Source organism: Amborella trichopoda, chromosome 5 (assembly GCF_054954075.1).
Source record: "Amborella trichopoda isolate Santa Cruz 75 chromosome 5, AtrichopodaSantaCruz75HAP2 v2.0, whole genome shotgun sequence".
NCBI lineage: Eukaryota > Viridiplantae > Streptophyta > Magnoliopsida > Amborellales > Amborellaceae > Amborella > Amborella trichopoda.
The window spans coordinates 1,596,040-1,620,924 of record NC_142340.1 but is presented as its reverse complement, the minus strand read 5'-3'; the positions used below and the strand labels follow the sequence as shown (position 1 = coordinate 1,620,924).

The following is a 24,885-nucleotide window of genomic DNA, read 5'->3' as shown; positions in this document are numbered from 1 at the left end:
TTAATTTCACATCCAATGATCAAGATTAATTGTGACCTCCTTGTACCAAAGATAAATGGCCTCATTGTATATTGCGTTGGCACCGTATAGCAAAGGGTCCACCATTGATCCCACATTGTGTTGATTTCTTGGCTACAGTTTTACCTGTGACCAGAGAAATGTTGATCAAGAGACAACCTATGATTAATCACTTTGGGCCCATTGCCATGGCGAGTGTTATAAGTAGTGAGAGGTTAGCGTTTGTGGAGCAGGCGGTTGTCGGTGTCTTTCTGCAACAGAGCACGTCCTCTCCAACTGTAGGTTCTTCTTCGTCTTTTTCTCCTTTTTATTGTTAGGGTTAGTATTTTTGTCTCGATCAAACAGAGAAAAACAAGGGTTTTGATCTGGATCAAAAGGATTTTTGTAAGGAAAAGGTTTTTGTCTCGATTAAGCGGAGAAAAACCTGGGTTTTGATCTAGATCGAAAGGATTTTTTGTAAGGAAAATGGTTTGATAGGACTGCAGTTTTATCAAAATAAGTCATAACTCCGGGGAAATTGCGATTCAAGTATTGAACATTATGGTCGTGAAAAAACTTAGGATTTTAAATTCAAAAAATAGTGTATATTGCAATAAATTTTCTCGACCATCCATTTTTGCCTAAAGATAAAGAGAAATGATCCTATAGGACTCTCCCCCACCCATGTGTGTAGGATCCTAAAGGATCACTATTAAATTTGACACAGATATATAAAAAAATCAAGTCTCACACCCATGTGATAACTTTTATAGAGATCGATCCTAACTTTAATGGCGATCCTATGGGGTCTTTCACATGTGGGTGGGGGAGGGTCCTATAGAATCATTAATCTATAATTGTTCATAGATGGGCAAGATCTGTACCGCTTGTCTAGTTTCAAATTTTATTTTTAATGTTGAAAATTGATTGTAGAGAGATTTTCAATACCGATAATTCTTTTTGGAATGACGGTTTATGGCCTCAACCTTCCAAAAACTTCATCCTTTTATGGTTTTTTTTTTTTTTTTGAATTTTTTTAAAATGCCGCAAATTGTAAATCAGTTTTGTTTTTAATTTATTTTTTCTTGTTTTTTGAAGTTGTTTTAGGTTCAATTTACTTTTACTACATCTTTCTTATGTTCTTTGAAATTTTTTCTATTCTTTTTTATTTTTAACACAAAAATACTCTATCCTGGATTCACTAAGTAACTTGCCTCAGCTCCCGGCACACCGATGAAAAGCTTAAACTTTTGTGCTGATATTTTGAGGATATTTCTTCATTTAGGAATTTGATTTCTTTGTTTCAGGAAGAATTTGATTGTGCTGCCTCATTTTGCAGTCACTTATGGCTGCATTTTAGCATTTCAGCAAAATTTTGGGAGCTGAGACTCCATATTTTATCTTAAATTCATGCTGGGCAGTTTTTTCCCCTTAGAATTTGATTTTATCACATCACTTTTTATCATTCATTTTGATTGCTTTGTGATCCAGACCTGTAAATTTTTTCTTCAATTTGCTTTGAGAAGTTTATATCCTCTAAAGATTTAATTTTTTCTTTTCCTAACTCATATTATATGCGGAATACTTCATTACCATTCAAAAAAAATGTTTTGATTTTGTTTAAAAAATATTCCGTTAAGCAGAATTTTTCCTTTGGATTTTTACTGAATTGGTTGGAAAGTTTGCAAATTCTGGCTTCTATGTGATTCTTTCTTATTTCATGGGTATTTCATAAAAATAGAAGATAAAATATGGGTAATTCTTGGGAATAAAAATTCTCTGAAAATATGCAAAATCTTTGCTGTAACATTTTTTGAGCACTTGTAATATTTAAATTCAATTTGAGAAATTTATTTTGGTTTGATCTTTCAAGTATATGAAAAAATATTATTAAATGACCAATGTTTAAGAAATTGAACTGGCCTCAAAAACAGGCCAAGGGCTAGGTACGAGTAACCGATAAACAGGCCGGTTCAACTATCCTAACCGAGGCAAGTCTCGGCCGGTATAAAAAGTGTTTACAAAAATTTAAAAAAAATTCAAAAGGATTTTAAAAAATGAAAATTGTATTTAAAGCATGATTAAACTGAGCACATCTAAATGAAGTTGAAAAATAGAGAAAAAAAAAAATTTAAAAAAATCAATTTGTGCCTAAGAGTATTTTTGAAATTTTCTAGAAGAGATGGAAAAAATATAAAAATAAGTATTCAATGCCAAAATACTTTCTAATCTTTGCCAAAATGATAAAAAAATAATAAAAAATACAGTACAATCAAATTCCTTATTTTATGATATTTTATATATTTTTTTGAATTTTTTAAAAATATCTGGCCGAACCACCAAAATAGGATCGGCTAGTTTCCGGTTGCGGTTTGAATCACTGGTTCCGAGTTGGATCGGCCAAGTTTGCAAACACTCATTTCTGAGTGAAATTAATAGAATTCAAGAAGAGTTTTATTCCTTCTTTTAGATTTGCTGGGTCTTGTCAGAAATATGAATTATTTTGGTACATAGGCTCACATATAATGAATTCAATCAAATCACTATACTTTATGGTTTTGAGCAAGCTTTCTAAGCTTCCCCCACCACACAAAACTTCTATACTTCCCCCTATCCAACCAGTTCATTCTGAAAAGGCGTCTTAGATGCCTCAATCACAATGTCACCCTCTATACAATTTTATTTTTAATATTTTTTATCCAAAAAATGTTGACCCCAAAATTTGGGTGTCCCGTCTCTCTTGAACCGGCACCTATAAATATAAAAATATAAAGGGTGCGATTTGTATAGAGCCTAGGCTCTAAACAATCAAAATAGAGCCTACCTTCAAATAGTGTCGAGAAATATTGTTGCAATACCGAAAATATTTTTGATAACCTTAAAATATATTTTCATTTTTATTTATAAAGTTTAAAGCTTCAAAAATAATATAGATCGAGAGATCTATGAAAAGTTGAAAATCATGAAATTTGACGGTCCAAAAGTGCGTTATAAAATACATTATTTCCAAAACTTGAAATCCATTTTTTTATCATGTCCATGCATCTTGATATCGAGATGATGAATTTGAGGATATTTGGGCATCAAAACAATATGTTCTAGTGAAATTTTTGAGGTAGGCTCGAATTTGATTGTTTAGAGCCTCGGCTCTATATAAACTTTTCCCAAATATAAAAGCAATATACCTAATAAAATAAAATGATTAAAATACCCCTAAAAGTTTTAGGGGTGTTTTAGTCATTTATTTTATAAAAAAAGCTTTTAACTATTTTATTTAGGCGCGCCCCATTGAAGTGATGCCATATACCAAATTTCATAATTTCATGTTCATATAGTTAGTAGAAAAAAATTAAAAATAAAATACTATAAAGTGTCAGATGTAGATTAAGTAGTTAGTGGCTCACTAGATCTACATTGAACGGCTAGCGGAAGGGGGACTGTATATCTTTTATGCGGTGAGGGAAGCATACAAATCTTTCCTTAGAGAAAGCTTTCTATACTTCCCTTGTAGCATAAAACTTCTATACTTCTTCTATCCAACCGTTCATTCTGAATGGACGGTTTAGATGGCCCTAATCACAATGTCACCCTCGATACTATTTTATTTTTAATATTTTTTAATTGATAACTTTTCTTTGTGATCCCGCCACCTCTCCCATGCAATTCTCTCACGCTATGCAAATCCTGAAAAAACAGTTATGTTTCTCCCTTAATTTCTCTCTCTAGACCAACTTCTTGTCATATATTTCATAAATGTTTCTAAATCCAGGCCGACATGCTTGTATGTACGTATGCTTTTGTCATATACTTCATAGATGTTTCTAAATCCAGGCCGACATGCTTGTATGTACACATGCTTTTGTTACTCTAGGCCCACAAAACTTCATCTCAAATATCAGTGTTTCTCACTCTATTCCATGAAAATGTGCCCCACGAATTATTACCGGGTGGAACCATTATAATATTCTCTCAATAAAAAGTGACTGTAGTTTTAGAAATCTCTCTCTATAGAAACCATATTTGAGTGTTTTTCAATCACTTTATTCCTCTAGACCCCACAAAAGATTATCATGATTTAAGTTCTAAGTAAAAAGTGATTGTAATTTTAGAAATCTCTCTCACCATTCATGTAAACTACCCAAAAAGTAGTCATAAAAATGTGTATTCGCCTAGACCCCACAGAAGGTTTTCATGATTTAGGATCTTAGTAAAACGTTATTAGACAACATCATCTGCAAAGTCCGACTTGGTAAAACGCGTTGTCTTGCTTTTGTAATCCTTGAAGCACTTCAAAATCTGAGAAAAATTTAAATACCAAAAAAAGATTTATTTAAATCTTACCTGGATTGGAGATGAAATAAATTTTTTTATAGGGGCAATGGATGGAGCATCAGATCATGAATATAGAAAGAAAAACCACAAAAAAAAAAGTATAGTATAGAAATCTGATAATAGGAATTCGTTTTTTGCGAAATTGCCATGGAAGGTGTATGACAAGTCCTAAAATATTGATGAATGTTGAAAAGTTGTTGGTTTTAAAAAAAAAGAAATGATCTTCCATGAAGAGGGTCCTTTTTTATTTTCTTTATTTTCTTTTTTTGATTAAATAATTCTGTTCCTTACTTAAAAGAGAGAAGTACCCCAAAACTCTCATGATTTTTTTTTTTTTTTTTTTGTTCTCTGCTTACTTTGGTCTTCAATTTGGAGGGTCTTGATTCTCCTGTAGAACTAGTCAAATAGAAATTCTATTTAAAGACCTTAGAAATTCTATTTAAAGACCTTGTGTTTTTTTTGGGTAATCTGAATCAATAAGTTGGACTTTATTTAATGTTAATAATTAATTAGAAATTGAACTTTGTGGTTTGAGTTTCAATTGAGAACTTGTAGACTTATTTTATTTTATGAACTGTGTCTCCATTCTTGGTTCAAGAGGTCTGAAAAATTAAATTTCCATAGTAGTTTATGTTAAAATTATAGCTGTAATGCATTTATATCCTTTCATTTTGTATCATTTCATTATGTTGGGATGAAATTGTAGTTATTGTACAGCCTTCTAAATCAAAATGTATGAACTCTGAAATTAACAGGATTATATGGAAGGTCTAAGCTAATGAATTATGACCTCAATAGACAATGGCTTCCATAGCCCAATGATTACAGTAGCTTTTAAGAAAACTTAACTGGCAACCCAAGAACTGATGAACACAATGTAGAAAGCAAAGGACAAAAGTAGTTTAATGCTTCAAAAAGTGGAAAGCGCTGCTTGTGCAGCCAGAGATAGGGGTGGCAATGGACCCGGGACCGCAGGGGTAGACCCGATCTGGGTCGAGGCACGGGTCCAAAAATTGGACCCAAAGGGTTGGGTCCAGGTTCAAATCTTCGACCGGAGCATTATTCGGGTTCTGGGTCTGGGTCCAGGTTCAGGTCCAGCAATATTTTTCGGGTCCCAATATATAAAATATATTTAAATACGTAAATATTTTAAATTTTGGGTCGGGTCCGATCGGATCCAAGTTCCTTATCATATTTTTTTCAAGTCCGGGTCCAGCCCGACCCGACCTGTTGCCAGGGGTCATGGCGTGTCTAGGCAGCACCTCATGAATGAGGCACCCCAAACAGGGTGCATTCGGGCTGTGGAGTCTCTAGGGCTCTGAGTTTGATAGCAAACCCGCTAATTATGAACATCTTCTTTTTTGTAGTTTTTGAATGTTGCGTGTTATATGTAGTGTTGTTGACATGTGTCTATATCCTAAAAGTCAGTAAAAATCTGACACTCCAGCCTAAAGCCGGTGTCACGTGTAGACACTTCAACCGACAATTGATTGGTTAAAATTATTTAAAAAATGTCAGGCGTCCTTTGACAATGTTCGATTTCAGATGGTACACACAAGCTCTACAACCTTTCTCAACCACACACAACTTCTAACAATGGTTTTTTTTGCATTAGTTTTTTATACATAGCATTTGAAGCTTAATTACTAGAAATCTAGAAGATTGAAACTTGCACAAACTTGAAAAAGGCCAATAAACCCAAATCCAAACTTGAAAAAGAAAAAAAAAACACACACACACACGAAACAAAAAACTAATCGTGAACAAAAAAAAAAAAAAATCATGAAAAATATCAACAAAGACAAATCCAAAATTGAATTGCACTAAAATTTCAAAACCGAATCAAAGTTGGCTCGAATTGGCATGCTTTGCTTGAAAAACCACCTCCTTTTAACACCTCTTTAAATCTCACAAACATTATAATCTTTCCTTTGATTTTGTGAGAATATGAATGAACTCAAAAATATATATATCAAATATTTGTTTTTAGAGAGGTTTTCCCTTCTTTAAGGGGTTCTTTGTTGTGTGTGTGTGTGGGGGGCTGAAATCCTACCACCTTGGCTCAAGGTGCTAGGCACTGGCGAATTCTGCCCTTGGGCCGGGGCTCGGGGGCACCCACTTTGGTTCAAGGCACTAGGCTGCATTTGTTTGCTTTTGATTGATCCTATGATTGCAATTAAAGGATGCCTTTAGTTTTTTGTTGCAATTAAAGGATGCCTTTAAAGGATGTCCTCTAAAATGTTTTATCAGGATAAACTATGTCAAAGTTTTTTAGAAGGAAAAACTATATGAAATCTTAACTTTTAGAAAGATAGAGCAACCTTAAAATTTTAGAAAGAAAAATTATAATAAACCTTTAGAAAGAGATAGTTAACCTTAAAATTTTAGAGAGAAAAATTATAATAAATTTTAGAAAGAGAAACATCCAGAAAAAGTTTAAAGAGAGAAATATCTTAAAATTTTAGAGAGAGAAACTATATCAAATTTTAGATAGATAAAGTACCTAAAATTTTTAGAGAGAAACCATCTCAAACTTTTTAGAGAGATAAACTATATCAAATTTTTAAGTTCTAGAAAAAGAAAGTATACTAATTTTAGAGAGATAAACTAAAGTATATTAAAATTTTAGAGAGATAAGTTATATCAAATTTTAAAGATAGAAACTACTTCAAAATTTTAGAGAGGGAAATTATCGCAAATTTTAAATTTTCGAGAAATAAATATATTAAAATTTTAGAGAGGGTAACTATACTCAATTTTAGAGAGAGAAAGTACCTAAACTTTTTTTAGAGATAGAAACTATCCAAAATTTTTAGAGAGAGAAACTATCTCAAACTTATTAGAGAGAAACTATTTCAAATTTTAAGTTTTAGAGAGAGTATTTTAAAATTTTAGAGAGAGAAATTAAATTAAATTTTAGAGAGAGAAAAAGCACCTGAAAAGTTTTGAGAGATAAACTATCTGAAAAATTTTATGGAAACAATTTCAGATTTTAAATGAATTGGAGGTGCTTTAGATTGTTTAAAGTTGACTTCTCATACAAACCACACTCCTGAGTTAGCAATCATTCCTCCAAAAACAAAAATTCATGTGCTCTTTGCATGTAGAGATATCCCGAGCTAGCTAATCGACTAACTTATAGGTTAGTTGCCCAGTGGCTTATATTTTGGTTACTATTAGTGGAGGACCACAATCATCAAATCTAATTTGCAAAAATTCTTATTTTAATATTGAAATGTAAAATAGTATTTTATATTTTACATTTTATATTTTTCCATCAAATCTTACTTTGAGAGCGCATATTACATTTTAATTTGATTTATTATGTATATCAGATTATGTTCAAATTTGGGGATCCATACTTTTCATCACCACAAACCTGGAATGGAAAAAATGCAAAAAGTTATTGGTAAGAAACGAAATAACAAAAATACCACCTTACAGGGGTGTAAGGGAATTTTGGTTATTTTATTTATTAATTATTTTTTTGTATTTTTGGAGGTATGCAATGCTGAGAAGTATGGTTGCTTAATTTGAGTATAGTACAATATATAGAGAAAAATTAAAATTAAAATACAATGCATGTCTCAAAAAATGAACTTGAACGTAAAGTATTCAGGAATTTCTTGTACTGGGTTAAGGAATGTTGTAAATCTGATATCTGATAGCTGATATTTAAGTGATTTGATTAGACTGAAATAAGAAATCCGTGCTGTTGTTTGTTTAAATTTAGACAAGTGAGCACCATCCCCTCTTGCTTCCATGGAGGTGGTCAAAGCAATTGCCAAGCAGGCATCTGCAGAACATGACAGGGCTGCTTTGAGATTTGATATGAAAACTCACAGTTATGGTCAACTAATCTCAGCGACTTGGCAGATGTTACAGGTGAGCAATTCTGGCTTTGGATACTGCTCGGATTTTGTGGAGAGATTTCTCAAGATTATCGTATATATCAGCTAAATTTTCATCCTGATTTTGGAATATTACTAAGTGTCGGCCTCAAAGTTTCTTATTTTCAACTGGGCTTATCTTTTGATTAGTCATCAGAGTTTTGTACATGGAAGTCACAACCATCCTTGTTCTTTAAATTCTAAATTGGGTGGTTGCAAGACTCACAAAGTTCAAACAAAAAATTCTTGAAATCCGCGACTCACCCTCAAGCCATCCAATTTGACACCTCCATATACAAAAGATAAATGGTGTTTTTTTGACGACAATCCCTATAGTTATTTCCTTTAAAAATGTACTTATTCTTATGCTTTGACAACTACCCCTTGTAATTGTTTTCTTTATGAATGAATGTAAGGAGAGGACACTAGTATTGTCCAGTGGACTATGGAGGTAACACAGACCATGTGGTCATCACTGTCCATGAAAAATGGATTTAGAAGGAGTGGGACCAACCATTGGGCTCATACCGCCTTCTGGTGGTTTTTTGCTCTCTTCATCATTGTCCACCATTTCAGTGGAAGGTGAAGACCAAATAGACTATTGTTATTTTATAATCCATCAGATTATAATACACTTTCCCTTATGGTTCACATACCCTTTCAGAGTAACAGTCGTACAACTAACAGTTAGCATTCACAAAAAAAAAAAAAAAAAAATGGTCTTTTGTTATGCATTAAGTGAATCTAATTATCACTGTGTGAATTCATTTAGGAACTGGAGGCAGCAACAACCAAGTCATTCCAATCTGAAGGAGTTGTTGGAGGAAAGTGGAGTCTTGGTGGAGCTCGGGTGGGAATCTTGGCGAAACCATCTGCTGAATTTGTTGCTGGTGTATTGGCAACTTGGTTTGGCAGCGGAGTTGTGATTCCCCTTGCAGTCAACTATCCAGAGGCTGAACTCTTCCATGTCTTAAATGATTCGGTTTGTACTACATTCTTCTTGTATTTCTATTTCTACTGTGCATTTGATAATATTAATTAGTGGAAGCATCATAGAAGTGGACAAGAAAGATATATTAGTCTCTCTTGTTTGATTCGCTAGCAGTCTTCTTGTTTATTTGCCATGTTTGAGAATGCGCCATATGATTTAACTATTAAGCTGAATTTTATTTCTCTACTGAATATGCATGCATTATATCTGGACATTAGTCGTCTCTGGTTTTGAACACTGTTTAATCAAATTTTAGAGAGGACAGGGTCTCCAGAAATAGATTTACTATTTCCACACAGAAATCCAGGGGGATATTTTGGAAGTCCGTTTTTCTCAAAAAAAAAAATTTTGGAAGTCCATCAAAGATCGTACTTATAATATGTTTTGTGTTTGAAGCGATGCTCATTAGTCCTTTGGATTTGGATCTAGGTCTCCAGAATTGTTCTCATGATGTTGATACTTTCATGAATCAATTATGATTGATCCTTTCTTTGTGGCTGAAATGGCAGTGCTGGTAGAAGAGGTGGGGGGGGGGGAAGAATATGATTTTCCATTTAATTTTTCAAATGAATTTGACACTAATGCTTTCATGGTTCACACAAAATTTGTTCATTACATGATTTGATATGGACAGAGGCATGTGCATGCGGAAACTGATGTTTGGAGATGTGTGGTCCTACTTCTAAGTGCTGATGTGTGATCCTACTTCTAAGTGCAAACATAAAAAATTCTACATATTACTTAAAATATATTATTTATTTATCAACTAGCTCATTGAACTTAGCTTTTGAAGACTGGCCCTGATAACATCTACAAATATTTTGATATATAGGAGGTTTCTGTGCTTCTAAGCACCGAAGAACACAGAGAGATAATGGAGATTGTTGCTTCTAAGTGTGGTGCAAAATATTCTCAGATCCCTACTGTTCCTAGTACTCCTCTGGCTAACGGGGTGCATGAAGTATATGGAGATGTGGAAGCAGATATCCTTTCTGCCATGTTTGACCTCATGAAAGTATCAAAAACTGCAGAAGGTAAGCTGCATTTTTTGAGGAGCCATCTTTGTCTTTGTGGTGCACATTTCAGGACTGTAAGGACTATTTGTAATGCTTATGCAGGAAATGATCCTGCATTGATTGTCTACACTAGTGGCACAACAAGCAAGCCTAAAGGTGCTGTTCACACACATAACAGCATCGCAGCACAGGTATCATCCAATCAATACCATCGTCATATATTTTGAGTGGAGTCTTGAACCTTTACCTTGCTTTTAGCAGAACGATTGCATATTTGTCATAAAAAAAAACGGTGAAAGTTTTTTTCGTTGTCTTGGACATCATCAATTGCTTCTACACGACATGTATAGAATTTGATGTATAGTTTCTGTTGATCTATTGGAGTTCATAACTACTTTTCAGCATGTTCGCTCCATGCAAACTAGAAAACTGTGGAAAATCTGTAGAAAATGTGGAAACAATGTAGGAGAAGATACAAAAGTGAAGCAGATATCGATATGAGATATAGTGAGATTTTAGTTATACAGAAATTCTTATAAATTTGAAAGCCACCCTATTTTTTATATGTCTGAAAAGAATTTAAAATTCTTTCATTTGACCTTGAAAAGATGCATAACATTCACTTTCTTTTTACCTATGGGGTAATTTAATCAGTTTAATGAAGAACTTTTTATAGATATCTTTTTTCGTGGTAAGATTAATCTATGAACTATGAGGCATCTTAGTCACTTAAAAAGGTTTAAATGACATTCTCCTATTTCTTAGACAGAATGTGAACTTTTATATATAATATAACTTAAAGAACCCGACATGGTAGTATTTATTTGAAGTGTTGAACATGATAATGGATATTTTGGGTCGTTCTAGATATTAGGAGAGAAGCAAATTGCATTGCTTCCAAGGAAGAGAAGCATCAATTTACTGACCCCCTTGTTGTACAAGAGATTAGTAGATATAAGAAATAGGTCTTTCTAATTTGAATTTAGAAAGGGAACAATGGGTGAAAACGAACAATCTGCATGAATCATTTATTTTGAAATATAACTGCAGTTAAGAGTTGCTAAAGGGATGGGATATGGATAATGTCTACTTGACGTATTTGAATCTAATGAAAATCATGTTGAAATAAGAGTTATCTCAGAAGCATTGTGCTCCAGCACATTAGTTCATGTACAAAACCAAAATAGTTAAATAATGAGATGTATAGACTGGAATATTGTATCATGAGAATATAAATGACAAAGGTCTTTGGTGCATATGAAGTAACCTGTCCGTCATTTGCATTAATCTTTTGAAATATGGGGATATTACACCCATAGTACAAAATCATGAGGTTCATTTAAATATAATTTGAACAAAAAATTTTATCGGAAATATTAGGAACAAATAACACATCAGTAAGTGACGAGAAAGCAGTATTTGGGGACATAAGATTCATAGCTATATTATCAAAATTAGGGTTGGACATGTTATGACTAGCAGCCATATATACAAAAGATTTCTCTTTGTATGGCTGGTAACTAATGAATTGAATGTTTTGGGCATATGATTTAGTGTCTGCAACTTTTCTTTGATTTTATAAGGGATTTATTATTGCTTTTTTATCCCACCAACATTTATTGCATTTTGGGCATAACTAGTTTTTTTTTCCGTGGGTTTGTGGAATGTTTTAAGGGGAAATGGTGATGAATTCCATATAAGGGAAAAAAAAAAAAAAAAAATAGAACTATTGGATTGCACATGTCAAGTTTTCTTCTCAATGTAGGTTGTTGCCAATGTAATGATGAATGACGGAGAATATGGAATGAGTTATGCAATTTACAGAATGACGCATTATATTTCACATGCATAAAATCTAAAATTTGCATTTCTATGGACATCGTTGCCAATTAAATCTTTCGAGATATATTACTATAGTAGTTGGAATTATTTCCTTCATGGGAATTACATTTATAGAAAAAAATTTCTATTGACATGTACATTCCCAAAGTGACTGTATCAGTTCACAATCTGTATGGTTGCCTTCTCAACCTCAGGTTCTTCAGCTTTTCATACTTCTGTTCATAATCAGGGATTTTAATTTCTTGTCAAATTGATGTGTAAATTGCAGGTTAAAGTCTTGACAGAGGCATGGGAATGCTCATCTACTGATCAGTTCTTGCACTGTCTTCCGCTGCACCATATCCATCCCATGCTTTTGACAATAATACATATGTCCTTTAATGTGAATTGGAAACTGATTCTGCAAAGCTGATTTTAAATTTATTTGATCAATACATCCTTAACTCTCCACTATACATATTCATGGTTTTTTCACAGCTCTAATCACCCCACTTTATGTTGGTGCTGTGGTGAGTCTTTCTTCTCTTTATTTAGTTATTTGTTTTATGAAAGCTTTGTTGGTTACCTGTACATTTTATTCTGTCGTGGCAAGCTTTTAGATACTTTGTGGATTTTATATTGTAGAAATTGTGTATAACATTTTATTTTTTTATTTCAACCTTCAAAGGTTGACTTCTTGCCAAAGTTTAGCGTAAGAGGGATCTGGCACAAATTGCGTGAGTCATATCCAAAAGATGGAAATGCAGTTATTGGTGGCACCATCACAGTGTTTACAGGAGTAAGTCATGTTTGTGAGCTATTTATGTGGTCTACTTGATTTCTTAGCAATTATGCCTATAATTGTGTATGTATGTGGTACTAGTCCTATTATATTTCATAGGGTATTGAAGTAAGTCTAGTCCTATTATATTTCATAGGGTATTGAAGTAAGTCTAGTCCTATTATATTTCATAGGGTATTGAAGTAAGTTGATAAGGATGTTATTGAAGTATTAGAAGGAACTACCTTTTACTCTGCTGATAATGAATTACTGAAAATTAAAAACTGATTGTTTTCTTTACAGAAACTAAGATTCAAGTATCCCCAATGAGTAGCTTGTTAACAAGAAGATTGCTCGTAATAGATCAGTTTCCTTGTTGGTTCGTACAAATATTGAGGGAAGCCAATAGTCGGTGCTAGTGACATAAATACCTCTCATGATAAATTGTTTCATGGTCTTTGAAGCTTGGGTTGTGAAGAAATTACAAGAAAGGGTGGTTGGATTCCACCACTTTTATTTCTGAAAAAATGTCATACTTGGCGAGTCCTGTTGGACTCACCTGAGTCTGACAGAAAACTGCCCAAGCACTTTAGTGAATGCTAGGTTTCCCAGCAAGTTGGGAGCCCTCCGGAACCCGCAGGCTGCTGGTCCGGTTGGCCAAGTCTGAGTTGGACCCTGTGAGTTTGTAATCAATGGAAATGTGTGTACATAACTACATATACAAGGAGATTACACTTCCTCTCGTCTTGATGCACTTGGATGTTGTTCTAATGGTATCACGCGTGATCTATAGAAGCAATCTTTCTTTGTTAATTAAAAGCAGCATTCTCTTTATGTACAACCCGCACTAGATTTCTATTTTGCTTCTTTGCAAGGAAAAATCAAAAGCATCTCTTATCTTCACCAGCAGAAATAATGTTCTGGTGCATTTTGTGATTCTTTTAACATTCGATAACTGTTTTTGTGTTCAATTATTTAATGGATTTATGTAATGACTATTAGATTGAAATTCTTTGATTAGGTTCCAACTATGTATACTAGATTACTACAAGGATATGAAGCAATGGACCCTGAAACACAAGCTGCTTCTTCATATGCTGCACGCCAGTTACGACTCATGGTAAATCTCTGTAAATTTTGCATGTCATCCAAATGTTCTTCTCAGATGTGTGGTTTTGTAACTAAGTGGTCCACCTGTGGGGCTGTGTGCTTTAACATTCCATCTTATGTTCTTCTCCGATGTGCGGTTCAGCTGCACTTCCTTATCCTTTGATGAAACAGTGGGAAAGCATAACTGGTCATTGGCTTTTGGACCGTTATGGAATGACTGAGGCGAGTCAAATTGATGTTTGGCATTTATTTTCTGTGGACATTTCAAAAAATAGTAGAATAAAATGGTTAAAATTTACATTGATCTTTTATTTAGCTTATCATTTTATTTCTTTTATTTACATTGTATTAAGCATTCTAACTTAGTTTCTGTTTCTATGATTGTGTACAGTTTGGTGTGGCTCTATCAAACCCTTTGAAAGGTGTTCGAAAAGCTGGCACTGTTGGTCTACCGCTTCCAGGAGTTCAGGTTAGCTCAAAGTCTTAACAAGCGCGACATTAAAATTTGGCTTCTATAGTCACTTGATTCAACTTCATTAAGGAACAAATTGGGCAGTATAACATGCTGATTAAAAAGCATTAGAAAATTTGTGTTCAATAGGTTGTGTGTTGTTCTTTGTTTGAAAAGCCATTGAAGTACTTTCCAGGCAATGTTACCTATTTTTGAGGAATACATCGCTATTCAATTTATTGATCTTCTAAGTTTGCAGAAATTTCTCATCCTATGAATTTGGTTGAAAATTTTAGATATCATGTTGGGATTGTATTACGACTTTTGACCATTCCTGAATTCAGTGAGTGCATTTAAGCTCTGGAATTCATTGAAGTTTGCTCTGTTATTTTGAAATTAAATTCTTGTACTTTAATTTACCATCCATGTTGATTTGTCGTGATCCCACACTGCATTATAAGGTGCATATGGCATTTATTGGGAACCTTCCCCATGGCCATAGCGTCATGTGATTTGATGATTATGGATTAGGCATATGAATATCTTTCATATATAAATGTTACTCTATTTGATCTAAGATGGTTACTACCCATGACTCTTTTTAGCTGTTAAGTATTGTGGCTCTATACATAGCCTTTGTTTCGAGTGTAATCATTGGACTCTTAGGTTTCTGGTAGCTTGTTTACTCTTTTATGTTCACTATTGGCATTATGTCTTATGGCATAACGTCTATCCAATGCCTATATTTATAATTGATTTTGATGTATCATGAGGAAGCAGTGGTGGATACACTTTCTGGAATTCTCTTTCGTTTCTTCAGTTGCATTTCTTATCCTTCTCTAATACCTTCTAACTGCTGATTGAGTTCAAGCTTGCTAATTTAGAATTTAGGAGTTTCAACTACATGCTGCACTTTGGTCATTTCTCCTCCTTCATTGTTGGATTTAAGTTATTCTCTCTTCTTTTGTAATGTACTTCTTTAATGTTTGTCAATAATTTAATTTTTTTATCCACTTTTTACTCTTGTTTTCTTTTTGTTTAATTAAATTCCAGTTGCACTAAGATTTCGCATGTGAACACTTAGCTGATATGGAATGAGGAAGCATCATGTATCACCAACACTGATAATGAGAATCTCCTTTCCAATTATTTGAAGGCAAAAATTATAGTCGATGAAGATAGTGACAGCAGTGATGGTGAGCTTGCGATTAAATGTGCATCACTTTTCAAGGAATACTGGAAGCAACCCAAGGTTAGTGCTATTGCCCTTTGTCTATACTGTTGCTTATTGTTGGGTTTCTTGCATCTTATTTCGATTATTTCTATTACAATGTTTCTCTATGCTTCTCAAAACAATAATGATACATAATAAGCTGTTTATTTTCTCCATTTAACGGGAATACTGCAATCCATCGCAATAGATTCAATATTGAGAGGGTTTTTGCTATTTGAATATTAGATTTACATATAACGGAGTCACATATTATCGAAAAAATAAATACTGGCTACAGCCCAGTCCGGTAAAGTGGCAGACTAGATTAAATTCCAGTGAAAGTGCTTCTTTCTGGTGGTGAAAAATCTTATAATTCTCAGCTAGAAGTGACATTGTAAAAGTATTTTATCAATTTCTTTCTCTTTCTTCCTATTTTTAATCAGCTACCTTGAAAGCATTGAATTCCGACTGACTGACCAGGAAGGAATGGTTTCAACACTTTCCAATTATTTTCAATAGCGAAAACTGGAGGCTTCTTTAGATTGGAATATCACATGAAATTGTCAAAATCTTGTCAAATGAAAAAGAAATATGCAAGTAATATTAGTAGCAAGCAGAAAATACTAAGGTCAAATGAGAAGAAATATGCCAGCATTATATTAGTAGCATGCAGAAAATACTAAGCTGCATATAACTATTCAGAGTTCATAACGTTGGTTACATCTGATCTTTGTTTCAGATCACAAAGGAAGCATTTATGGATGATGGCTTCTTCAGAACAGGAGACACAGTTACTATGGATGAAGATGGATATTATATAATTTCAGGACGCAAGTGACCCTCTCTTTCCAATTTTTATTAGTTTTGCCGTTGATATGGCTCCAGAATGCCACAACTTGTTTACTGATCTTTTTGACATTACTGCACTTTAAATGTTTCTGTTTCATAAATTTTTTATTGCACAAGTGCAATATCCTCATGGTTCTGTTGATTTTTGTGGTTAAGATTATCATTAAGGTGAATCTCATGCAAGTAATACACACTTTGACTTGATTTGGAGGGATACTTATGTATGAGGTATCCATCCAACCAAGTAAGCGTTTGTGAGAATGAGTGATTAACATTTTATTCGGTCTTGGGCAGTTTAATTGAATTCACAGAAAACACATCCAAACTTTTAAAGTAGTAGCAATGTCGAAATTGCATCGACTATGTAATGCATTGTCTTTTTCTTCCACAGTTTTGCATAACATAATAGACAGTCGAAAAGTCCATACTAGTAATGAATACTTTTGTTTCTTTCGATAAGTAATTATCAGTACTTCTTCAGCTCCTCACGATTTAATTGGTTTCATTGTGCTGTTAATTAGTTTCTATAGCCCCTACTTCTTCTGTGCTCCTTTGAGCTTTTCTTCTTTTTTCTTTTTTCTTTTTTCTTTTTTCTTTTTTTGGGGCTATTTGACTGATTTACAAAGAGTGTCTAATAACTGGCAGGCACTAATGCTGACATCATGAAAGTTGGTGGGTATAAACTCTCAGCATTGGACATTGAAGCAGTATTATTAGAGGCAAGTACTTTCTGATGGTTTATCGAATTGTGTATCGTCGAATAGTATTATCCTGCTACCTGTTTACTCATAGATTATTTAGAGATCTTGATCACGGAAAAACTGACATTCTTCTAGAAAAATGATTCAAGCCAAAATTGAGTTTGCGATATTTGGCTATCATTTTAAGATGTAACAATCACTGGATAATTTCAAGATCATGTCAAAAGATGACAATTTCTTCTCTCTTGTGATTTTGAATAACTGCATGTTCATATTAAAGATTGATGCCGATAGATTATTATCGATAGTTTGATTCCATTGAAAACTTGGTTGTTTTCAGCACCCAGATGTGGCCGAGTGCTCGGTGTTGGGTTTATCGGATGAAGATTATGGTCAAGTTGTTTGTGCAGTAATAGTGCCTGAAGCTGGTGCAAGGGAAAGAGCCAAGCAAGAATCAAGACCGGCCATGACCCTTGAAGAGCTTCAGGCCTGGGCTAAAGATAAGCTTGCACCCTACAAGGTTTGTGCATGCTTTCCTTTATATTTTGGAGTTGGGTTTGTTTCGTCAAGTGTGTGCTAGCATGAAAAAGTGGATAGTGGGTGGATGGGTGGTCCAGATCTTGCTGATGCCGAAGCGTGCTGTCAATCTGGGCCATCCATCCATGATTTCAACTCTCTGTTCCTGGTGCGTGTGTGCACGCATGCATATTTGCTTTGTGTGTGTATGTGTGAGAGGGATGCGGAAAATGCGATTTCGTAATAGGCATCGAAGCACAGGAGAGAGAGCGAGAGAGGCTTGAAACTTCTCTTGGTTATTTGGGTATGGTTTCCTCTTGTACTTTTTCCCCTTTGCACTTTCCTAACTTCTTGTGTTGCTTTCAAGTCTTCCAGATTCCCACAAAATTATTTGTCTTCGATGCCTTCAAGAGGAATCATATGGGAAAGGTGTGATCCATTGTTTTTCATTCTTTCCTTTATTTTATAATATCTTGATTTAAACTCTTTCAAGACTTTGGATCATCATTTTTTTTTTGGTGGTCGACAATCCGTAGGTGAACAAGAAGGATCTGAAGAAAGAGCTTGAACAGCTTGAGCAATGAGACCACACCACTCGAGGGCGAAAACGAAGGCCTCATACCTAGGTTTAGTAGTGTGTGTGTAACAAAATATTTTGTTGATTAATTTTGTATCAGCTTTTTGTTAGTAGTTGACGATCAAAAGGCATGCATGTAATATTTATGAATTTATCAATGTCATTGTATGGCCCTACTGGTTTTGAAATCTCAAACCTATTGCTGCAGTTTTTGCACCCTACGTCCGCTAGGTGAGGGCCATGAGGTTATACTTTTTTTTTTTTTGACAAGGTTACATAGAAATGGAACTTGATGTTGGGTTTATGTGCCCTTTAATGTCTTATATGTGCTTGTAAAATAAAATGATATAGTGGAACATGAACTCAATAGAAGTGTGGTCCCTCGTGGACCATACTAAGCAAACAACGATTTGCTGATACCGATCTGTGCTTAACGATCTGGGCCAGTAGGATGGAAAAAAGCTATGTTACTTGGCCATGAAGAACAAACCGATGAGGGTTTATGGGTTTGATTAGGTCGAAAAACATACCCGGATAAGTGAGCCGAGGGACTGTGTGACCCTTGTGTGTGATGGTGGCTTACTGAGACGGGGGCCAAAACCTTATCCATGTTCCATCACACGGCATGCATATTGATAGATCGTTCGGGAAAGCCAGATATCCATTTTTGGGTGAAGTGTATGCATGTGCGAGAGATACCCCTATGCGTCGTAGAGCTGTGGTCGCATCAGGTCGTGGTGACTTAACTCTCTCTAGGGGAGAACCTGTAATCCGCAAATTGGGATTGCGACCCTTTGATTCATCGACCTGACTTTGGTGACCCGTTAATGAGCCTGTGCTTAGACTGTGGGTCATGGGAAATACTGGATCAGTTCGATAAAGCTAGTGTGGTCTGTAGTCCACAGTTGAAGGTAGAGTACCCCGTTATTACAAATTAGATTCCTAAAACCATATGGGTCATTTTCACATCATATTAATTTAATTGTGTTAATTTTATTATTAAAATGATTTTAGTTTTATTATTTGAATTTTACGAATCTCTCAATATTTTATTTGTGATTTTTGGACTTATAAAAATACAGTTATTATTCTTACAAAGTTATAAAAATTCAAATATATATTTTAAATTATTTTATTCAATTTTAAAAATAATATTTTTTTCCATGGGTGCTCATAGTGTATATAGGCCCACCATGTGGCATGTGGGTGGGGGCTTACATGTGCCACAAAAGGGTGGCACGCCCCACCTTCTTTGGATTTTCTTGTTTGCTTTTAAGATAAGGTTAGTTTGATTTAGTTTGATTTGTAGTATGTGGTCAAATCTTGGAAGGGATATTTTGACCATGGCTTTAGCTATTTTGTAGCAAGTTTGTTTTAAAGAGATATAGTCAATTTGAATTGATATGGATCTTTCATGCAATTTTATAAAATACATGATATTTATTTTATTTAAATATATTGATGGGAAAATAGTTTAGGAAGGGGATAATGGTTCACTCACCTTCCTTAAGGTTGATGACCCATCTATAAAATTTCTTAATGTTGATGACCCATCTATAGAATGGATGACTCAGATCTCTCATCTCACGAGTCACCCTTGAAAAAACCCTAAGAAACCCTAATCTTATTGAAAGCCTAAACCCTAAAAAGCCCTAATCTTATTCAAAGCCTATAAAAAGGGATGGTCTCTACCCAAAAATCTCTACACCTTATGTCTTGTATCTAATTCTCATCTTTCTCTCCCATATCCACAAAAGGGGCACGCACCACTCTCTTATGTTTGATCTCTCTCTCACATTGTGAAAAAGAACTTAAGGGTTTAAGTTATAGAGTTATTCTCTCATATCTCTCAAATATGGATTTATGGCTAAGGGTTTTAGGGTTTAGCAAAAAGAGAATTCATCTCTCTCAAACTAAGTTGTTAAGAGAATTCACCTAGGGTTTAAGTATGTGATCACAGGGATTCATGTTCCATTGGTGCGGCTTAGCCAAAATTTGCTTTCCCGATTCGAGATTGAAGCTAGACCGTTGATTCCACGTCATCGGATGGTGGTGACTCGGTTTGAGGTGTAATAAGCCCGGTTGAGGTAATCTTCGATATTCTTCTTTTTGTTTCTTGCAATCTTATCTTTTATTCTCACACATAGTGCATAACTGTTTTAATGACATCAAGTTGTTAAAATCTTGATTTTATTGTTATGCTGATCTTATTTTGAAATTTATTTTATTATAATAAAGACCACATGTAAGTGATCTTTTGTCAAAAAAAAAGGGTGAAAAAATATATATATATATATATATATATATATATATATTCTACAGTAAAATATCACGTAGGTATGTCTTTCACTTGAAACATTGTGCTATGAAAACCCATCCTTTACTGTCTTGACCCAAACCCGATTCCTATGAGGAGAGGTCTCTTTCTCTACGGCTGTGCTTGGCAATTAGAGCTCTATCTCTCTCTCTTGGGTTTTTAAAGGTGTGGTTAACAATTGGAATTACAATTTCGGCGGCCATCTCTCTCAGGTGACTTTAATGTGATGTCTTTGACAATTGGAGCGGCAACGTTGGTGAGCTCCATTTCCGACAGGGTACCACATTTTTTGCGTTACCTATTGTTTTAAAATCAGATGATTTTTTATTTGGATTATTGATCTGGACAAAAATTAGACTGACCAAAATTAGACTGACCAAATCGGTTCCAGGAACGTATGAGTCTGGCCTAGTTCCCCAAAACAGCATATATATATATATATTTAATACATTTTAGGTTCCTTTTATATCTCCCACCCACTATTTTTTGGGTTAGTTTTCTATGGTTTTTTTACTACACAAAACTTATATATTTCTCCTTGTTCTATATGGTTTCTATATGGTTTGGAAGAGATAATCCCAATCACAATGTCATGTCTTTACACTATTTTATTTTTAATTTTTTTCTACAAAATATTTTGACACCAAATTTTGGGTGTCCACACCTCTCTTAAACCCTTACTTATAAAAAATACATATATGAAAATATTTTCATTAAAATAAAATTACTAAAATACCTTTTAAAATTTCAAGGGGTATTTTACTTATTATATTTTATCAATACATTTTTTTAGGTGTGCCCTATTGAGAAGATCATGTGTACCAAATTTCATATTCATAAAATTTGTAATAAAAAACAAACAAACGAAATACTCTAAGACGTTTAATCTAGATCAAACGATCAGTGGTTCACTTGATCTAAATTGAACGGCAAAATGAAGAAATACATATCTTGTAAACGAAATATAGGAACCTTTTCATATATTTTTTTTAATATTTTAATATTATTTTATAAATTTATTATTTTTTTTTAAGATCATCAATTCATACTCAATCCAAATCATCCATCCAAAAATCTGACAAGGATCCGCGTGACACGCTATCCGCGTGGGAAATGGAATGGCTATGCACATTATCTTCTATACAAAATAAACCTTTTCTCCCATCGTTATGCAATTGATTGGCGGCCGACAACCAAATGCAAAGAAGGCACCTAACAAACTCATGCGATGCAAGAGGCGTCCATGAGAAAGGGTTAACATTTTCTATTAAAAAGATAAGGAAGTAAATTATTTAATATATTTTTTATATTGTTTAATTTAATTTTAAAATACACATACAAAATACATGATCATGAGTTGGAGTAAGCGTAAATGTGTAAAATATTGAACAATACATCTTTCCTAGATAATTTGATAAATTTCCCCAAAAAGAATGTAGGAATAGAATGAGAATAATCGAAGGGCATATCCATTAGACTCCCTAAGCAGATCTGGACTGTTAGCATGCAGCCAATCCATATATTGTAGAAATACAGGCTTGAAAATAAATATATTTTTAAAATATAATTTGATTTTAATTTTTAGAGTATATATAATCTTTAACATAGAGATCATGAATATGCAAAATAATAATAATTTTGAAAACAAAGAATAATAATTATATTAAGAAAACATTTGGACCGTTAGTTACAATTATTTTTAGATGGATCACCTACTTGCATCCATCTTTAAGATGGATGTTTTACACCTTTGGACCGTTAGAAATGCGGAATATATATATATATATATATATATATATATATATATATATATATATATATATATATATATACACACATTTTCTTATTAGAACAGATTGCAAAGCCGCCACTGATATTCTTACTAAGGATGTGCAAAACCTTGTCTCTAAGCAAATCTTTGCTCGATGGCAGGCAATATTATCATCTTTTGATTTTTCTATCGAACACTTAAAAGGTACTACTAACCATCTTCCTGATTTTCTTACTCGTGAATTTTTGCAGGGATGAATGCGGAAGAAGAAAGAGGCGTACCAAGATTAGTAATAAATTATAAACCTTTAAATAAAGTTTTACAATGGATTAGGTATCCAATACCAAATAAAAAAGACTTACTAGATAGACTTGCTACTGCTACAATCTTTTCTAAATTTGATTTAAAATCTGGTTATTGGCAAATACAGATAAAAGAAGAAGATAAATATAAAACTGCATTCAATGTTCCATTTGGACAATATGAATGGAACGTAATGCCATTCGGATTAAAAAATGCTCCATCAGAATTTCAAAAAATAATGAATGAAGTATTTAACCCATATTATAAATTTATGATAGTATATATTGATGATGTTTTAGTCTTCTCAGATACTATAGAACAACATTTTAAACATATTCATACATTTGTACAAGCAATTAAACATGCAGGTTTAGTAGTATCAGCTAAAAAGATAAATCTTTTCCAAACAAAAATAAGATTTTTAGGCCACCATATTCATTATGGTACAATTATACCAATAGAAAGATCCATTCAATTTGTTGATAAATTTCTTGATATTATTCTAAACAAAACTGAATTACAAAGATTTTTAGGATGTTTAAATTATATAGTAGACTTTTATGAAAATTCGGCTATATATATATATATATATATATATATATTAAAAGTAAGAGTTTATATAGAGCCTAGGCTATAAACAATCAAATTAGAGCCTATCTCAAAACTTTCAGTAGAAGAGGTTGTTTTGATTCCAAAATACCATCAAATTGATCATCTTGACATCAAGATGCATGCACATGAGAAAAAAATGAATTTCAAGTTTTGGAAATAGTGCATCTTATAATGCATTTTTTTACCGTTAATTTACAAGATTTTCAAGTTTTCATAGATCTGCTCAATTTGCACCATTTTTTAAGCTTTAAATTTTATAACTGAAGATAAAAATTTAATTTAAGGCTATCACAAAACTTTTTAGTATTAAAACCATATTTTTCAATACTATTTGAAGGTAAGTTTTAATTTGATTGTTTCGAGCCTCGGCTCTATACAAACCGCACCGTATATATAATGATCCTTTGAGACCTCACACATATAAGCTACATATGACCCCTTTCAATCACCGTTAAATCTCTTACATATCTCAATGATATATGGGGTGTTGAGTCGTAAATGGGGTGCTGAGTCACCCAAAAAAGACAGAGACACCAACCGATTAAAATGGTAAAAAAAATAAATGGGAAAAATGTGTTGTCATTTTTGTGCATGGACGGCGGATGCACTAACCCGCTCCTTTCAGCACATCAATTAGAGGGAAACCATCTTGATGTGAATGTTTTTCTAGAAAATTCTACCCCCTTTTATCTCTGATCTTCACATTCCCTCTCCCTCTCATTAAAACCCATCGTCTCTATTTCTGTTTCATTAGTTGAAGCCAGCGTTTTAAAAAACGCCGAGTTGAACCGGACTCGCCCGGTTCGACTCGGAATTCGCAAAAAGGGTCCGGATCGGTTGAAAAATCGGAAATCGTCCGGTTCTAGAGAGAACCGAACGATTCCGTACAGTGACTCGCCGATTCACTGTACGGAATCGGCGAGTCCGAACAGTGAATCGGCGAGTCCGTACGGATATTTTTTTTTTTTTTTTTTTTCTTTTTGTAATCCATGATAGATTTTTTTGTAATACTTGATCGATTTTTTTGTAATCCATGATCGAATTGTTTTTGTTTTTTTGTAATCCATGATCGAATTTTTTGGTTTTTTGTAACCCATAATAGAATTTTTTGTAATCCATGATCGAAATGTTTGTTTTTTTTTCTTGTAATCCATGATCGCTTTTTTTGTTTTTTTTTTTTTTTTTGTAACCCATGATAGAATTTTTTGTAATCCATGATCGAATGTTTTGTAATACATGATCGAAATGTTTGTTTTTTTTTTTTGTAATCCATGATTGAATTTTTTGTTTTTTGCTTTTTTTGTAACCCATGATAGAGTTTTTTGTAATCCATGATTGAATTTTTTGTAATCCATGATCGAACTGTTTTTTTCTTTTTTTGTAATCCACGATTGAATTTTTTGTTTTTTTTTGTAATCCATGATCGAATTTTATGTAATCCATGATCGAATTTTATGTAATCCATGATCGAATTTTATGTAATCCATGATTGAATTTTTTGAAAATTTGTGATTTTTTTTTTTTAATCCATGATCGAATTTTTTTTTGTAATCCATGATAGAATTTTTTGAAAATTTGTGATTTTTTTTTTAATCCATGATCGATTTTTTTGAAAATTTGTTTTTTTTTTTTTTTAA

At 33.4% G+C, this 24,885-nt stretch overlaps 1 protein-coding gene across 3 annotated transcripts; it reads left to right on the top strand.

Moving 5' to 3' along the window:
* Window positions 1-226: 226 nt before the first annotated feature.
* On the top strand, window positions 227-18,440 carry LOC148781891 (malonate--CoA ligase-like). Of its 3 annotated transcripts, none has more exons than XM_088866707.1 (17): window positions 227-296; window positions 8,063-8,214; window positions 8,992-9,201; window positions 10,043-10,244; window positions 10,329-10,417; window positions 12,337-12,410; window positions 12,529-12,577; window positions 12,736-12,846; window positions 13,850-13,948; window positions 14,068-14,160; window positions 14,330-14,407; window positions 15,546-15,641; window positions 16,342-16,432; window positions 17,097-17,170; window positions 17,493-17,672; window positions 18,044-18,097; window positions 18,205-18,440. In XM_088866707.1, the coding sequence occupies exons 2-17, from the start codon at window positions 8,092-8,094 to the stop codon at window positions 18,250-18,252; spliced, it is 1,671 nt and encodes a 556-aa protein (XP_088722833.1). In that variant the 5' UTR covers window positions 227-296; window positions 8,063-8,091; the 3' UTR covers window positions 18,253-18,440. The 3 variants fall into 3 exon arrangements, with proteins under 3 accessions (XP_088722833.1, XP_088722834.1, XP_088722835.1); XM_088866708.1 differs by having other exon boundaries at window positions 255-296; window positions 8,068-8,214; XM_088866709.1 differs by lacking the exons at window positions 227-296; window positions 14,068-14,160 and having other exon boundaries at window positions 7,932-8,214.
* The last annotated feature ends 6,445 nt before the right edge of the window (window positions 18,441-24,885 follow it).

What these genes read in the sequence shown, in the direction of transcription:
- LOC148781891 (XM_088866707.1), top strand. Translation starts at nt 8,092, where the DNA reads ATGGAGGTGGTCAAAGCAATTGCCAAGCAGGCATCTGCAGAACATGAC. An exon ending in ACCGTTATGGAATGACTGAG is followed by an intron (nt 14,161 to 14,329) that starts GCGAGTCAAATT and finishes GATTGTGTACAG; the next exon opens with TTTGGTGTGGCTCTATCAAA. An exon ending in AGAGGAATCATATGGGAAAG is followed by an intron (nt 18,098 to 18,204) that starts GTGTGATCCATT and finishes GACAATCCGTAG; the next exon opens with GTGAACAAGAAGGATCTGAA.